Source organism: Rhipicephalus microplus, unplaced genomic scaffold, assembly GCF_043290135.1.
Source record: "Rhipicephalus microplus isolate Deutch F79 unplaced genomic scaffold, USDA_Rmic scaffold_12, whole genome shotgun sequence".
Lineage (NCBI taxonomy): Eukaryota > Metazoa > Arthropoda > Arachnida > Ixodida > Ixodidae > Rhipicephalus > Rhipicephalus microplus.
In genome coordinates this window covers 33,085,495-33,101,441 of record NW_027464585.1, presented here as the reverse complement: position 1 = coordinate 33,101,441, position 15,947 = coordinate 33,085,495, and the positions used below count along the sequence as shown (strand labels likewise).

At 44.5% G+C, this 15,947-nt stretch overlaps 1 protein-coding gene across 5 annotated transcripts in view; it reads right to left on the bottom strand.

The window, feature by feature from the left end:
* The window catches only part of LOC119166753 (choline transporter-like 1), a 78,525-nt gene extending 63,633 nt beyond the window's left edge, over nucleotides 1-14,892 (bottom strand). For 2 of the 5 annotated variants that reach the window (XM_037418079.2, XM_075882455.1), the window contains exons 1-2: nucleotides 14,270-14,891; nucleotides 8,855-10,427 (exon numbers count right to left, since the gene is read on the bottom strand). In XM_037418079.2, the coding sequence (XP_037273976.1) occupies nucleotides 8,877-10,427; nucleotides 14,270-14,605 (1,887 nt within the window). In that variant the 5' untranslated portion in view covers nucleotides 14,606-14,891 and the 3' untranslated portion in view covers nucleotides 8,855-8,876. Of the gene's footprint in view, nucleotides 1-7,228; nucleotides 10,428-14,269 lie in introns of those variants that run through there. The other 3 variants (XM_037418082.2, XM_075882457.1, XM_037418081.2) reach the window with 3 other exon arrangements.
* Between the last annotated feature and the right edge of the window lie 1,055 nt (nucleotides 14,893-15,947).

The window sequence follows — 15,947 nt, the reverse complement described above, 5'->3', positions numbered from 1 at the left end:
GATCCTGGGGGTTGAGCCGACGCTGGGTGATTGGACCATTAAGGCCCCCCGGCAGAGGCAACACACCCCTTTGGCCCCGGCTTCACGTAGACGGCACCCCTGGGCTGACCCACCCAGGGGAAATCGGCAGTCGCCTTTTCCTATCTCTCTCTTCCTACATCTTCGTCTTTATCTCTCACTTTTTATCTGTCCTGTCATCTCCTCTTTTCCGTTTACTTCAGAATTTCCTGGCGGCGAGGGTTAACCCCGTGTAATTACCCAACCTTGGGTAGCTATATTCGGTTATAGCGGCGATGCATGGCTGGCGTCTCCAAGTGTTCACTAGTCAACCTTGTAGCGTCCCCTTGTTGGGCTCGGTGGTGGGTGGCCACCATCGCCGCCGAACTTTATTGTATTTTATGGCAAAATCTTTTCCCCCCCTTCCTGATCGCTCCCTAAAAAGGTGGCGCACCGAAGATACTTTCCTGCCTAACACACCAAAGCCGACATTCGCAAAGTACCATGTAATCCACAGTCAAAACGAAAAGAAGACAGTCCGAGCTATTTCACCTTTCCTCGTTTCCAAAACTCTCACAGAAGCAATAGGCCCAGGTTACAAAGTAACAAAGATGGGAAGTAGCGATCTTCTTCTGGAGGTTCGTGACAAAGCTCAGTATGAAAAGCTGTCTAAGCTTGTAGCCTTTGGGGAAACCCCTGTTTCGGTGGGCCCACACAGGTCCATGAACACTGTCCGTGGCGTAATTTCTGATGATGATCTTACGGAGCTTTCTGAAAGTGAGCTGCTCGAAGGTTGGCAGGACCAGAACGTGGTCAAAGTCCAACGAATAACAATAAGACGCAACAACAAACTGACCCCTATAAAACACGTAATAATTACCTTCGGAACAAGTGATCTACCAGAATCAATCGAAACCATATGGTAGTGACCATATGGTAGTGACCATATGGTAGTGACCAAATGATCCATATGGTAGTGACCATTTTCCTATCGTTATAAGCTTATCAATAACAAATACATGTCCTGCACAAGTTCCCAAATGGCTCACTCACAAAGCCGATTGGGAAAACTTTCAAAAAATGACTTTATTATCTTGGACTGACATGGCAGCATTGAGCATAGAGGATGCTGTATGCTACTTTACAGCTTTCTTGGTTGATGCAGCAACAAAATGTATTCCCCAAACATGTGGACCGTGAAGCAAACGACGAGTCCCATGGTGGAATAATGAGTGCCGTGATGCTCGAAAAAAACAAAATAAGTCCGTATCGAAGCACAAATTTGCGACACTTTTGTTCATAAGCAATTTTTTCTTTCTGTGTTCCTCGATATAGAAAAGGCATATGACACTACATGGCGCTTCGGCATATTGCGAGACCTGTCACATTTAGGTGTGCGGGGTAGAATGCTGACAGTTATCGAAAGCTACCTGTCCAACCGTACATTCCGTGTCCAAGTTGGCACTGTCTTATCTCGAGTATTTGTCCAAGAAACAGGAGTGCCACAAGGAGGTGTATTGAGCTGCACACTTTTCATAGTTAAAATGAATTCCTTGCGCCTGTCTCTCCCACGAAATATTTTTTACTGCATATATGTCGATGATGTGCAGATTGGTTACAAATCGTGCAACATCTCAATGTGCCAACGTCAAGTTCAACTAGGGTTGAACAAGGTATCTCAATGGGCAAACGAGAATGGTTTTATACTCAACGCGCAAAAGAGCACTTGTGTCTTGTTCAGCCGAAAGAGGGGCCTCCATCCTGACCCCGACATTGACCTGCATGGTCAACCTCTGTCAGTGAAGACCGAGCACAAGTTTCTTGGTCTCATATTAGACACTAAGCTAACCTTCATCCCACACATCAAGTATTTAAGGGACAGGTGCTTAAAAACAATGAACATTTTGAAAGTGTTGTCACGCACTACATGGGGGAGTGACAGGAAATGTTTAATTAACTTATATAAAAGCCTCGTACGCACACGCCTAGATTATGGTGCTACAATTTATCAGTCGGCAACACCATCAGCCTTGAAAATTCTCGACCCTGTCCACCATCTAGGCATTTGCCTCTCTATGGGTGCTTTCCGCACCAGCCCTGTGGAGAGCCTGTACGTGGATTCGAATGAATGGTCGCTCCATTTACAAAGATGTTCCCTGTCCTTTTTGTACTTTTTGAACGTGAAGGCAGATAAGAAACACCCTTCCCTTTTCACAATTAATGATTTGTCTTGTTCTGGCTTGTTCAAGAACCGTCCTTCGTTTAGGCAGCCCTATGCGCTGCGTGTAAGGAGCCTGGCCGAAGAAACAGGTGTGCCTCTTGAACACAGTTTGATGGCTCCTGCAACATATCTTCCACCGTGGCAGTGGCAGCTTATAGACTGTGATGTCTCTTTTGTTGATGTCGCAAAGCACGCAGCACTTGCACACATACATACATACTTCCTAGAACTACAGCATAAATACACATGCCCTGAGTTCTTTACCGATGCGTCAAAGTCAAACACTTCTGTGTCATATGCAGCTATAGGCCAATCCTTTTCCGAGGCCGGCGTTCTTCATCCTAATGCAAGCATTTTCACAGGAGAAGCTTACGCAATACTGGCGGTCGTAAAACACATTAAACAGATAAAATTACAAAAGGCGGTAATATACACAGATTCCCTAAGCGTGGTCAAAGCCCTGAATACTCCTAAAAAACACAAGAACCCCGTGCTGGTGTCACTTTACTCACTTCTGTGCACACTCTACACATCAAAACAGCATGTCGTTGTCTGCTGGGTTCCAGGGCACCGTGAAATACAAGGGAACGTTTTGGCCGACAATCTGGCTGCTTGCGCCAATGTCACTACTGCGAATGCATCAACACCAGTCCCTGCACTTGACTTAAAACCTTTTATAAAACGAAAGCTCAGGGGGTATTGGCAGAGCATGTGGGATAAACACACAGATAATAAAGTCCATGCTATTAAGCCGCAACTAGGTTATTGGCCGCCACTATCAAAATCACGACACACAGAAGTAATACTAACAAGGCTTAGAACAGGACATACACATTCTACACATTCATTTCTTCTGTCTACCGGCGATCCACCATATTGTGAGAGATGTGGAGAGCCCCTTACGGTTCTCCACATTTTCGTCCAGTGCAATGAGCTAGATGCTCTAAGGAAAAAGCACTTTTTACTGCCCCACCAACAGCAGCTTCCTCTACACCCTGGGATGCTCATCGGTAGGGATCCGCTTTTTAAACTGCAAGCACTTTTTACGTTTTTCAAATATGTGCAAAGCTTTCACCCGATATTTCGAGGTCATCCGTAGCACGACCACTATAGAGTGGTCGTGGCTGCGGTGACTACATCTTCATCATGGTTTTATTATCATGACATTTTGCCATCCTCTATCACTACACACGTCACGCCACTGTCATGATTTTATTACTTTCATGTTTTAACCCGTGTTAGAGCGAGGAGTTTTAAGGCTCCTTTACAGCCACGCACCATATCATTGTTCATATCTGTAGTCAATTGAAATGGCGCTCTTTGGCCATCATTTGGCCCTTGCGCCACTAAAAACTACTCATCATCATCAACAACAGATGGCCAACTGAAGAATTGTCGCAGATTTTCTTTTTTGGCAATTTCTTACTTGCAAGTTTTGTAGGTTTTTAGCACTAACTTCGTAAGCTACCATAGTTTTCACAGTCCCCTCTCCATTTCTTTAAAGGGGCAATAACATGGTGAAACAAATATTCGTGATTTTTAGCAAAAACCAAACTAGAGGGTCTATTATACCGATACAGATATAAAAACTGTATTTTAAGAGGCATATTCTTTCTTAATGTGCAGAACATTTTAGAAAGAAGTCAGATAGGAGAGAGCGCTTCGTGTGCACAAGCGTTCTGCATACTAAGAAAGAATATTTCGTTTAAATTGGAATGCCAACCAGCCCAGCTGGCAACTATTTTGCTGAAAGGTGGGCCACCGGAAAATATTTCGATGCAAAGTAAGCCCTAGAGGTCGCCAGCTGTTAAATCCGCCACTGCCGGTGGCCGTCATATGCTGGAAGGAGCGGAGCTGTCGTCTTCTACCAGCATTTCAGCCGTTGTTCATTTCCAATGCAAATGAGAAGAAAGCTAAAACATATTTCGATTTCACAAGCAGCTGACCATGTTTGCCAGAGTGCAGACGCTTGCACACAGTGTACCAACTCTTTTGCGAGTGGGGGGGCAGACCTACCTAACTTCTCAGCTGGGATGTGTACATAAATCATCATCATCATCAGCAGCCTGACTACGTCCACTGCAGGACAAGGGCCCCTCCCATGTTCCACCAGTTAACCCAGTCCTGTATTTGCTGCTTCCAATTTATACCCGCAAACTTCGTAATCTCATCTGCCCACCTAACCTCCTGTCTCCCCCTAACCCGCTTGCCTTCTCCGGGAATCCAGTTAGTTACCCTTAATGACCAACATTATCCTGTCTACGTGCTACATGCCCGGCCCATGTCCATTTTCTCATCTTGATTTCAACTATGATATTCTTATCCCCCGTTTGTTCCATAATCCACTCTGCTCTCTTCTTGTCTCTTAAGGTTACACCTACCATTTTTCTTTTCATTGCTCGCTGCGTCGTCCTCAATTTAAGCTGAATCCTCTTTGTATTTCTCCAGGTGTCTGCTCCATAGCTAAGTACCGGCAAGACGCAGCTATTATATACCTTCCTCTTGAGGGATAGTGGCAATCTACCAGTCATGATTTGAGAGTGCTTGCCGAGTGTGCTCCACTCCATTCTTATTCTTCTAGTTACTTCAATCTCGTGATTCGGCTCCGCGGTTATTACCTGCTTAAGTAGGCACAGTCTTTTACAAGTTGAAGTGCACTATTACCTATCTCGAAGCGTTGCTCTCTTCGAGGTAGTTGTACATTACTTTACTTTTCTGCAGATTAATTTTAAGACCTACCTTTTTGCTCTCCTTGTCTAATTCAGTAATCATGAATTGCAAATTGTCCCCCGAGTTACTCAGCAATGCAATGTCATCGGCGAAGCGCAGGTTACTAAGGTGCTCTCCATTAACTCTTATCCCTAAGTGTTCCCATTCTAGGCTTCTGAAAACATCCTGTAAGCACGCGGTAAATAGCATTGGGGAGATTGTGTCCCCCTGCCTTACACCCTTCTTGATTGGTATTCTGTTGCTTTCTTTATGAAGCACTATGATAGCAGATGATCCCCTGTAGATATCTTCCAGAATGTTTATATCTAATTCATCGAAGCCCTGATTCCGCAGTGTCTGCATGACGGCTGATATTTCTACTGAATCAAACGCCTTCTTGTAATCTATGAAGGCTATGTATAGTGGTTGGTTGTATTCTGAGCATTTCTCTATTACCTGATTGATAGTATGAATGTGGTCGATTGTTGAGTAGCCTGTACGAAATCCTACTTGTTCCTTTGGTTGATTGAATTCTGTTTTCTTTACTCTGTTAGCAATTACCTTTGTAAATAGCTTGTATACTACAGAGAGCAAGCTGATCAGCCTGTAATTCTTCAAGTTCTTGTCATCTCCTTTCTTATGTATTAAGATGATGTTAGCGTTCTTCCAAGACTCTAGTACTCTTCTCGTCAGGAGACACCTCGTAAACAGGGTGGCTAGTTTTTCTAACACACTCTGTCCTCCATCTTTCAGCATATCTGATGTTACCTGATCCTCACCAGCAGCTTTACCTCTTTTCATGCTCTTCAAAGCTTTTCTGACTTCTTCTATCATTACTGGTGGGGTGTCATCTGAGTTACTGCTAGTTCTTATAGTATTAACGGCGTCTTGATTGATTGATTGATATGTGGGGTTTAACGTCCCAAAACCACCATATGATTATGAGAGACGCCGTAGTGGAGGGCTCCGGAAATTTTGACCACCTGGGGTTTTTTAACGTGCACCCAAATCTGAGCACACGGCCCTATAACATTTCCGCCTCCATCGGAAATGCAGCCGCCACAGAAGGGATTCGATCCCGCGACCTGCGGCTCAGCAGCCGAGTATCTTAGCCACTAGACCACCGCGGCGGGGCAGTATTAAGGGCGTGGTTGTCCGGGCTACTGTACAGATCTTCGTAAAACTCTTCCGCTATTTTAAATACCCTATCCATATTGGTAGTTAATTTGCCTTCTTTGTCCCTTAGTGTATACATCCGATTTTTGCCTGTCCTAAGTTTCCTCTTCACTGCTTTGACACTTCCTCCATTTTGCAGAGCGTGTTCAATTCTCTCCATGTTATAACTTCTTACATCGCATACCTTACGCCTATTAATCAACTTCGAAAGCTCTACCAGTTCTATTTTGTCTGTTGTACTTGAGACTTTCATGATTTGACACTTCTTAATGAGATTCTTTGTTTCCTGGGAAAGCTTGCCAGTGTCCTGTCTAACTACCCTGCCTCCAACTACCACTGCACACTCCGTAATGATACTCGTCAGATTATAATTCATTGTATCTATGCTAAATTTGGCGTATATATATATATATATATATATATATATATATATGTACACAAAGAGACTTTCAATGGCTGACGCGCTTCATTAGATATCATGAATTCAATTACACTTTAAAAGGCCGAGGCAGAGGAATGGCGCCCTCAGCAAATTTTCCGCGTCCAATATGCAATGCTCACCTTGCTATCACGCCTCTGCCTCTCTGATTATGCTTTGGCAATTAACATCTACAGATACCACAATAGTTTGATTGATTGATTGATATGTGGGGTTTAACGTCCCAAAACCACTATATGATTATGAGAGACGCCGTAGTGGAGGGCTCCGGAAATTAAGACCACCTGGGGTTCTTTAACGTGCACCCAAATCTGAGCACACGGGCCAACATTTCCGCCTCCATCGGAAATGCAGCCGCCGCAGCCGGGATTCGAACCCGCGCTCTGCGGGTCAGCAGCCGAGTACCTTAGCCACTAGACCACCGCGGCGGGGCTACCACAATAGTTTGTTTAATAAGTTTATCTTGAATGTTAGTCGTCGAGATGGAGATGTACCAAGCGTCAACGAGGGTACATTCTTGTTCAACAGAGCTTTAGCTGCCAAATACCAAAACATACATTCGGCAAACCCTCATTTATCAATCTACAGTAAATATTCAATTACTTCTGTAAGGACGTGTTTTACTTCCGCGTTTTTCTGCCGCTACAGCTCCAACTTCCAAGTTGCCATAAGCATGGCTGATCTGGTTAATTAGAGACTAAAGAACAGTTTTTGGCATTTCAGTGTCGAAAAACGTTCACATTAAAAACATTTTGTCACGCACATCCACTCGCAACAGCTTAGACAGAGCAGCGGTGATGATATACCCTTTTCGAAGAAACTTATTTTCCGGAAGCCGCAAATGATTTGACCAGTCCATAAAAAGTTTGCTCATTACAATCCGTAACAGCATTAACAAGTCACAGCAGAATAAAAACATGAACGAGTGATGCAATATTATAGGGCTCCTGTTCAGTGCTTGCCTGCTCTGCAATACTACAGCGTAAGATGTGAAAACGTCGCATAGGCAACCCGCACCGCAAAAAACCTACAAGGAAATTCATCACGGCGGTAATGTTGGCGAAATTTCACTATTTGTAACATTGCCTTGTAACTCTTTCATTCACCCGTAAGAACATAATTGAGTTATTACTTTTGTGATGGAAAACTTTGCCTTACTTGTTGCTTCCCCAGCGTGCAGCAAAAAGTGACTACTGTCGAAAGAGGCCCCCCCCCCCCCCCAACTTTTGTCTGTGGGGTGGGGGGGGGGGCGGAGGCGAGGGCTTGCACCCTTGTTGCCCCTCTCGGCTGATACGCCTATGCTTGCACAGCTAGTTGCTTGTTAGCTTGCAAGTGCACTAGTGTTGTTAGACTCTCAGGCAGCTCGTGTGTTTATAAAAGTATTCAATTACAAATTAAGTGTTTGACCAAATGCACGAATATTTTGCTGCTATACTTGTGAATGCTCATGAGGTAACCAATGTAATACACATTATGATAAAAAATTAAGTGTCATGGCCCCAATAAGATTTTCCTCAACCGACCTTTCTACTTTGTTCAATTCTCCTGCTGTTGTTTGAGTCGAGCAATAATTGATCTGACGTAATTCCTCAATTTTTTTGTGTGTGGACACCCCTCGTGTACGGACCTCATTTTTATGAAAATGAAAATGCGAGTGCGTGGCAGATAGCCTCTTGAGGGGTATGTCGCTCTGGGAAAATATGGAAATAAAAGGAAAGTGTGGTGTCTTTCTTTCTATTGTGTACACTCACAACACAAATGTGTTTATTTTATGTTTTTTTTTTCTCTTTATACTCATCTTTTGCGGGGGTGTCTCAGCAAACGAAGGCTATTTTTGATAAGGACTGTCAGTATCACACCTTCAGATTGTTGCCGTGGCAACAACATAGAGCCCTGAAAGAGAAATAAAACACTGCAAGGTGGGCAACAGAAGAAATGGCAGTGCTCTCTTTCTTTATTTACACATGTGCGGTTCGAGGTTATTTGCAATGTGCTCCCTCTCATAAAAATAATGGCTGAAGTAGCTGACTGCGTATGTAAACTGTCAGTCATGCTCTCTTAAAGAGAACTACATTTCTTGGAGCATGCGGGAGTGCAGAACAAGCTACTGGGATTGTTAACTTTTTTTTTGTCTCTCGGCACTTCTTTGTTGCTTCGTTGTCAGCACAATTGTTTTCTTTGTAACTTGCCACACGTGCACATACATTGTGTTTGTGTCAATAAAATGATAAATTAAATGTGAGCGCTTGCCCAGTGCTTTTCATTTTTTTGCACTGTTTATCATGAGAAGCCTATGAGTGAAAAGAGCGTACCTTCTTTAGAGCTGCTACGCTGCTATGCCGGGAGGGGACGAAGCAATGCAGTGTCTCCCAGCAGCAACCTGCACAGACCCTCTGGGGCATACAGGTCTCGGTGGCTGGGCTCCCAGGAGAGCACGTCCTCGGCGAAGCAGAGCACCAGCGTGTCCACCACCGTTTCATAGAGGGAGAGCACACAGTGGGCCACAAAGTACGAGAACACGGTCACAGCTAGCACAGGCACAGCGCACAGTTGAAGGTGCGGCTGGCCACAAAGCAGAACCACTGCCAGCAGACCGATCGCAGACGTAACCAGGCACTTGGCCAGGAAAAGCGGGAAGCCAACCGAGCCACTGAGGACCGAGATGATGTGGGAGCTCTGGGAAAGCAAAGAGTCAGCCGTGCGACCAGCTGTGCAGAAAGATGTGCCACGAATGGTGACAATGGTGTATGCATTGTGGCTCCCACACTTTAAGCACCACAGCCCTCTATGGCAGCGTCCACTCCTACTAGTCCATTGCCGCAAAGCCACAACTGCGAGTCTTGGAAGCCTGCACAGTGGCGTGAGAAGTGAGCCCAGAGCAACAGATCCGAGGTGGTAAACGAACAGGCGAGCTGCAGAGCGGCCCACAGGCCACACTAACGTGGTGCAGTCCTTGCTGAAGTACCACGACGCAACGGCTCCGGCAATGACAGTCTGCTGACAGGCCAGCACAAACTCGGCCGACCAGAGGAGAAACAGCAGCTGGAACCACCAGGCAAAGCGGACCCAAGAAGGCTTCTCGTAAGTCACCAGGGTTAAGTGTCGCGCCTTGGCAACAGGTGCAACGGCTGCGATGGGGAGAGTCTCTCGGCTGGCATGGTTGGCAGTGGCCAAGTGAAGGAAGACTACGGTCCACGCTGTAAAGAGAGCCAGCAGAGCAACCAGAGTCCACAGTGGCTGTACGAAAAGAAAGGGCATCTGCCGAATACAGTGTCCAGCTTCGTTAAACAAAGCCAGTCTAGTCTGCTGGTGCGATGCCACAGCAAGAGCCAGCAAAACTGTGGCGAACAGGGTCGCTGCAGTAGCAAAAACAAGGAATGCACGCTCATTCTTAGCAGATTTTTCGAGAAGGTGATCGAACGGTGTTGTGTCAAGATGGACCTTGATGTCCACATAAGTCCACCAGAGTGTACCTGCTACAGCAATCACAGAGACCACTGACAAAATCAGGATGGCCTTTGCTGCTACTGCGGCAAATCGATGGAGCAAGAAGACCACAGCAAAGGACAGTACACAGGCAGACGAGAGCATATAGCATACCTCGAGCCATGCGGCAAACAAATCACTGACAACCTGCTGAAGGGTGTCGGCACTGTTGAGGTATCCGTACATGCTGCGAAGGATGTCTGAACTGGCATCGTATGGAACACAGCGGTTGTGAACAGGCTTGGTGGGTGGCACTGGAAGCCTTGGGCAGGGGCCAAGTGCCGTGCTTATCTGCTCCTCATTGAAGAGGTCGAGGCCAATCGCTGTTGAATTCGACGACACAGTGGGGACATCGTAACGGCAAAGGGACGAGCCCGTCTTGGCACCAAAGTGAAGCACCTGTGTGGGGTGAGTTCTATGATGAACAGCCTGAAAAAATGCAGACACAGCGAAGGGCAAGCACCAACTCTCAACTAAGTTTATTGACAGCAGTGACTTGAAAGACGAGAAAATTGTGCCAAACTGCGTCAAGAGGTTAAATGGGCTAAATCATGCCACATTTTTGCAAAATCTCATAATTTGTGCCATATTTGCCAAGGTGTCGTTTTTGCGGTCTTTCAGAAAGAAGAAAAAGACTGCACGTGCTTGCAAACAGTAGGTAAGAAGCCAAGTGATGGAAACTTTAAAAAAAATAATCCCTAGAGATTATTAGTCTCCAATATAAAGCAAGTTTATGTTTTGTTGATTTCTCATAAGTAAAAATTTCATTAAATGTATGCCTTGCACAAACACTGCAAACACAAAAGTTCCACTCACTGAAAAGAATTGATTTTTAAAGAGGGACATGAACAATGTATTGACCTGTGCAATGAACCAAAATGAATGAGAACTGATGAATAATAAAATCATAGTAATTAAATAACCAAAAGAAGTATGCACTCGCACTAGGGGCACCTTCGTATAACAGGCATCCATATTAAATCTTGTTGCACAATTTTGCTTATTGAGGTTCATTACTATAGTAATAAGAAAGTGTGCCAAGGTTTAATAAAATATCTTCATTAGCAAAATAGTTCACGTGTGAAAAAATACCAGAAATAAAAGTTCCGACAAAATCAACAAAAAAAATTGGAAGAGGTTTAGTGCTTACACAAGATGATCAGAAGGGCTTCCGATCATCTTGTGTTTTGTCTGTGCTCATGTTTGTGTGTGTGTGGTTTCTGGCGCTCATGTAGCCAACTATGTTTACACAAAAACTGCTCTGGTTTCCACTCACATGCTGCTCTCTGAAGCTGAAACTGTGATTGAGCAGTAATAAATTGGTTATAAACAATTAACTGTCAAGTGCAAACGACCTTTTCAGCCTTGATAAATGGGTCTACCTATTTCAATAAACAGAACAAGATGACAAATTTTCTGTCAGTACTTCTTTAATTTTATCTTTTGGCAAGTAATGCAAGTAAAGATGCATGTACTTGTGCATAGATCAATTTTGTCAAACATAGTCTAGCTTAGAGAAAACTATTTCTGTTTACAAATGTTTGTTTGGTAACTGAGGTGAATGACTTTGGCCAATCGTGTCACTGTGACAAAACATGGCATGCACACACACAGCAAGAGAAAAATATGTATAAGAATTAAACTAAGCAACAAGTAGCATTAAAAAATTCCACTTCTTTTGATTATGTGTTTTTATGAAGGCAAACAAGGTAGCTGTGTCAATGTCTGGTTTACAGAGCGTCTGTTGTCTCGAAATAATAACATGCACGCTGCTCAGCTGCGTACTGTTCATGGGTTCAATCCCAGCTGCGATGGTTGCATTTCGACGGAAGCAAAACGTGGAGGCACGCGTACTGTTCGATGTCAGTGCATGCCATATGGTTGAAATTTCCGGAGCCCTCTACTGTGGTGTCCCTCATAACCATATTCTGGTTTTGGGACATTGCAATAACCAGTATGCTCATGTGTCAGCCCATTGTACCCAATCAATGCAGCTATTTGCTTATGTTGAAAAACAAAACCATTCTGTATAATTAAAGATTTGAACACAAAGTTGGTGATGAGAGACGGCATGTACTGAGCATAAGGGGGAGCGATGCATGTGTCAAATAAATAACATCACTTTTTCGCTCCAGAATCAATATAAATATGTTCCTGTTGACAGCATACAAATGCATCAAATACAACATGTTTACAACTTTTCCATCGTCCACATACATTGCATACATATGCACCACTGTATACATATGCTGCAAGATTTATAGTTGATTTGTTTCAACTTGAGCTTGCAGACACTGCATCCACCAGGCCTTTTCATAAGAAATATTAGAAAAACACGAATCAGTTCAGACTAGGGCTGGGAATGAAACCATATCGGGTGATTAAAGCTTCTGGGTGACATCTCACTCACGTTCAGCACTGCATGCTGCAATTGATATTCTTCTCTGCACTGAGCTCTGCACACAGTATTGTTTCGTAACGAGTTGAACCACCGCATGGCCTATTTAATTTGAGCTGCGAATCCATCGAGTGACCCCTGTGCCAGGGAACGGAGAAGCTCTATTTGTTACACCATTATTAGTAGTGTGTGCCTACTGAAAACCTTGCACAAACAGCTGGCAATATCAGCTGCTATCATTGAGGCCCCTACATGAACACTCGGCCTGACTCGGCTTCACGCATCAAGAAACAGTGCCCACATGTAGCTGGCTTAGGTGGGTAGATGGAAACTGAATACTACTGTCAAATCCAGCAAGCGTCTCGGGAGCTGGTAAAGTTCATAATGATCCATCATGGTGGTAACTATGTGGTTATGGGTTTCAATGCATAGGGTCTATGGAAAGTTTTTTTTCTAGAGTAACTATAATAACTCTAGCCAGCATGCGAATGACAGCTAGTAGACAGATTTGCCTAAACTTTGTTCTTTCAGCTCCGTCTTGCCTGAATCCGCTTTACTGCAAAGTTGAGCACTTGTGCTTCGTCACCTACTTCTTTTTAGGCTCACATATTTAAATGGATTTTAGAAGTTAACAATGGTTCATTCTTTTATCTAAAACAAAACACAATAAAAAGCAAAGCCACAAATGCATTCGAAAGCTGCAAGCATTAAAATTAAGCAAATCCATTTTGTACTACCTACCATTCCCATGGTAGCTGAGAGATAGCAGCCCCAGAGTTCCCTCTAGTAAATATGGATGTATGCATGTCGGGAAAGCAATCGTGCTAACATGAGTAATAAAGTGTTTTAGAACACCAAAGAAACAACCATGCATCACACAAAGTGGGTCGTCCAATGATTCAATCCATTACAAAAGCGTGTTGTTCAATATTTAACTGTGGTGCACACCCACGTCAGCATAATTCTTCATTGTCTTCAGGTACTGCATAAAAATATTGCACAATATTCCTAGCAAGTGTGTAGCAGATGCCACGCTTCTCTGAAGACTGATGAAGCATAGCATAGTGAATGCCATCCTACTACGCAAAAACTACGATTATTCATTGCATAGTGGATACCCAGCAAGTGTGCTTGTAGCAGTTACTCAAAGAGTGTTGAGAAAAGGCTCTGAATGGTTGCTCTTCAAACTTTCGTTGCGACATTGCTGTGCGTTCCGCGCAGGCCCGACTTTTATTTCTTTTAAGAAACTATACGTAGGTGCGTGTGGTGCTTATATGTGCGTGTGTGCGCGAGAGAGTATTCTGGCCAGAAATTTTTTTCGGCGTGGGGAGATGGACGGGGGGTTCAACAGTACTTAATGTATGCTTAATAAGTGTACATGTATCAGTGAATTATACATTTTGCGGGGGAGGGTTTGAGTCTCTCAACCCTAGTGACATCTGTACCGTACATAGAGATGTATCATGTATCATAGGTGTATCATACATAGATGCCCCGCCGCGGTGGTCTAGTGGCTAAGGTACTCGGCTGCTGACCCGCAGGGCGCGGGTTCGAATCCCGGCTGCGGCGGCTGCATTTCCGATGGAGGCGGAAATGTTGTAGGCCCGTGTGCTCAGATTTGGGTGCACGTTAAAGAACCCCAGGTGGTCTAAATCTCCGGAGCCCTTCACTACGGCGTCTCTCATAATCATATAGTGGTTTTGGGACGTTAAACCCCACGTATCAATCAATCAATCATACATAGATGAGGAGAGAGTAAAAGCAGTTAATTTTTCCTCTGGGGAGCAGAATACACAAAAGCTCTTCGCCATAGTTTTTATTTCAATCGAACTGATATGCGTACCTCGTCCCAGGTGCGGAGCGCTCGGGACGGACACTGGCTGACGCATATCTTGAGCGAGTGGCGCAGGTCGGCGACGTCCATGTAGAAGAGGTACGGCCTGTCCCTCGCGTCCATGCCCGACAAGGCGAGACTGCCGATGGGCACGTTGCGCGCTCCGCACACGTTGCCGAAGCTGTCATAGCCGTGCACGAGGCGCAGGGGGTCACCCAGAGCCAGTGCGAACGACGCTACAAACACGGCGACACCCAGCAATGCGGCCAGAGCGAACAGCCACGGCAGGTCAGTGCAGCCGCGCGCTTCGTACGGCGCATTGCTGCTGGGCTCGTCAGATGCCATTGCCCCTACGGATCACGCAGCGGCATCCACGGATCGGTGTTAGTGGGGACCAAAACTCAGCGCATTTGAAAGACGGTGCAACGCGTCGACCGCAAAAGTGTGCGGCGGGTCGCGATCGCTAGCGCGCAAGAGCAGAGGGGCCCCACAATAGGGTCTCTATGCCGACGTTTTATCCCTACACAAGCCACCAAAATACCCTAGATTTGAACGCGAACCGGATGGATGGACGAATGCCATTAACATCCCTAATATAACGGGGCATGTGTATCACCAGGCTTCAAAAAATAATAACAAAAAAACTTTTTTTATCTTCACCTTTATCTATTTTGATTACATAAAGAAAAATATAAATTCCCGGTCTATCTTTCAGGCTCTTCAAGCAGAATGACCTCATTTTCCTCACCATTTCCGTCTTATATCTACTTTTCTGCCTCTTGCTTCTACAGCGGACATGTCTAGCTAAAACCCAAGGCGCCACACTAAACCGAACATGTTCACTCCCCCACAGCTAAACTGAAGTTCACCTGTATTGAATCTCGCTTTAAAACTACGCGTTTTAAGGCTACGTACCCGAACTCCCTTCGAACAGTAAAGCGCTCTCTCCCTAATTATCATAAAATCTCTCCCTCTTTATTTCGTTTTTGCCCTTTCGAGGGTCGGTGTCTTTCGCTGTCATCCAATAAATTACCAGTTATTTCACTCCCTTGCTCACTCGGCCTCTCTAACTTTTCGCTTAGTGCTTATATATATATATATATATATATATATATATATATATATATATATATATATATATATATATATATATATATATATATATATATATATATATATATATATATATATATATATATATATATATATATATATATATATATATATATATATATATATATGACGCTATGATGACTGGGAGACGTGGCCTGGCTCATACGCCATGTTCATTCCAAAAGCACTTCTTCCTCCTCTACTTCTCCTAACCATCCCTGCCTTCTTACGTTACAGGATTCCCCCTCCCCCCGAAAGAAGTCGCGTCAGACGAACAGAAATGAAAACTGAACATGCACGGCTTAGAACTGAGCACTGTCAAAAAGAGAAAATCATTCCAAGTCCGAGGAAGTTTCCATTGACACACTATAGCTTCACAGGAGAGGACAGCAATTGGGGGTATCAAGTACAGCTCTGGAAGGCGAGGCTGGCTGTTGCGCTCTGGACAACATAAGCATGCTTTGAGCGTGAAATCAGATGGAAACACAGCCGGTATTCTTGCGATGAATGAACGTGGTGTGATGGCCTTGAAGCATTGGCTGGATGATTTGCGCAGGTGTCGTGCTATTTGTCT